The sequence below is a fragment of the Dendronephthya gigantea genome, unplaced genomic scaffold, assembly GCF_004324835.1.
Source record: "Dendronephthya gigantea isolate DGI-Jeju-01 unplaced genomic scaffold, DenGig_1.0 000069F, whole genome shotgun sequence".
Classification (NCBI taxonomy): domain Eukaryota; kingdom Metazoa; phylum Cnidaria; class Anthozoa; order Malacalcyonacea; family Nephtheidae; genus Dendronephthya; species Dendronephthya gigantea.
In genome coordinates this window covers 287865-289954 of record NW_021163079.1, presented here as the reverse complement: position 1 = coordinate 289954, position 2090 = coordinate 287865, and the positions used below count along the sequence as shown (strand labels likewise).

Genomic DNA, 2090 nt, shown 5'->3' with positions numbered 1-2090 from the left:
TTAACCTCTGGTGTGATATTCTTTGTAACAGTTTCTGTCCTTATTAAAACAAAGGTAAACATTACACTTCCTACACATAGCATGAGATCGAGAGTCTTTGCACAGCTTGCATCTTTGCCTGTTGTCATTATCCCAGTCTGGCAAATGGTCAACACCATCAAATCTGACATCATCAACTGGTACTGAAGTCTGCCGCTTTCTGGGTATTGGAGACGGGTTGTCTAAGGAGCTTTTCCTTTTTCTGGTTTTACCAGCTTTCAACAAACCTTCTGCAACTATTGCCTGAAAACAACGAAGTTTCATGTATTTACCATTCTGTTGATGCTTGCGATAAATAAGCCATGAGTTGACCATAGCAACTGTCAAGGTGTGGTACCAGATGTACAAGTACCATCTTCGAGATTTGATTGAATAGCGATACAAGGAACAGAGCATATCCATGAGATCTATGCCTCCCATAAATTTATTATATTCAGCAACAATCTTTGGCTTTTGAATATCAACATACTTCTTTTCCTTCTTATTCCATCGCCTAGCAGTTCCTACCGGATGTTCCCCACAATAACTTGACACCAGTGTCACTGCTTTTTTGTCCAGCCATCTTAGCACAATAATTCCTTTCTGCTGGTCAACTTTCACATCATATGCTCCACGACCTTGTGATTTCAGGGATTTTTCAGATTTTAGAGGACATCCTTTCAACCGATTGTTACGTGCAGTCCCAACATACTGAATTCCTCTCTCTTTTAGTTTTTCAACCAGTGGTAGGGATGTGAAGTAGTTGTCTGCATAAAGTTTGTGATTTTTACCCTCAGGCAAGGTTGATGCAAGCTTCATCACAATTTCACCACTAGAACCTATATCCCGATCAGTAATTTCATCAGATGCTCCTTGATACACATCAAAATCATGTATAAATCCAGATGATGAGGCTCGTGCCCACAGCTTGTATCCCCACTTTGTTGGTTTCTTGGGCATGTAAACTCGTGGTCCATATTTACCTTTGAATGCCACCATCATCTCATCAACAGACTGGTGCTCGCTTGGAGTAACTGTAAGAAAATTAGTTCTTAGCTTGTCCAGCCATGGTCTTAATTTCCAAAGCTTGTCCTTTTTCTCTTCATCAGTAACTTGGTTATTATTGACAAAATGAAGTAAAGTGAGAAGCTTCTGAAAGCGAGTGCGACCCATTTCATCAGCAACACAAGGGTACCGAGTGGCATTCTCCCAATAAGATCTTACAGATGGAAGTTGAACTAGGCCCATAAGGAAATACATACCAATGATTTTCTCCAGTTCATCAACTGAAGTTTCTATAGATATACCAGACTTTTCAACACTATACACATTTGTCTGTTCACACATATTCTGGAGCATTTCCTTAGTTACAAATTGCCTAAAAAATTCTAATGATGATGGCTCTGGCTCAGTCAATAAATATTCATCACCAGAGAAAGGCATTTCTTGTTGATCAAATCCACGGCTCCTCCATCTGTATTTATATTTTTCCTGCATATCAGTGGCACTAGAGGAAGTCTTTTGCTTTTGTAAACGTTCAGCCAAAGGTTCATCATCATATGAATCACTATCATTTTCACTGTGATCTAAGTTTTGATCATCATCAGAGCTCTCACTCTCATTATTCACCGGGTTGTATTCTTCTTCAGAATCATCATCACTGAATTCTATATCACTCCCATCCTTGCCAACCATCTCCAATGCATCTCTAACTGTATATGTTTTTGGGATTCTGTCCATATTTACCTTGAAAAGGTAAATATATAGTTTAAGTTGTTGTATTTCTGAAAAACAATCAAGGAAAATGCTTACAAGCTTTCTAAAGTGATCTTTAGAAACTGTATTTTATATAGGTAATTATACATACAAGGTTATATGATCATTATATAGATGATAAAAAAAAATTGTTTGGGGTGCCACTATTTTATATATTTTATGGTGTTAGTTGGAAGTGATACTCAAATGCCCAAAGTGACACATTTGGCACATCAAAATTCAAATTTATTTCAGGATAACATTTTTCGATGTTCCAAACATTTCTAAACTTAGTTTTGTAGCTTATGTATTGCTTT

At 37.4% G+C, this 2090-nt stretch overlaps 1 protein-coding gene across 1 annotated transcript; it reads right to left on the bottom strand.

Annotated features, from left to right (window-relative positions):
• Nucleotides 1–1758, bottom strand: LOC114531182 (piggyBac transposable element-derived protein 3-like). The gene has a single exon (XM_028552836.1). It carries the CDS (start codon nt 1756–1758, stop codon nt 1–3), a length of 1758 nt encoding a protein of 585 aa, XP_028408637.1.
• Nucleotides 1759–2090: the final 332 nt, after the last annotated feature.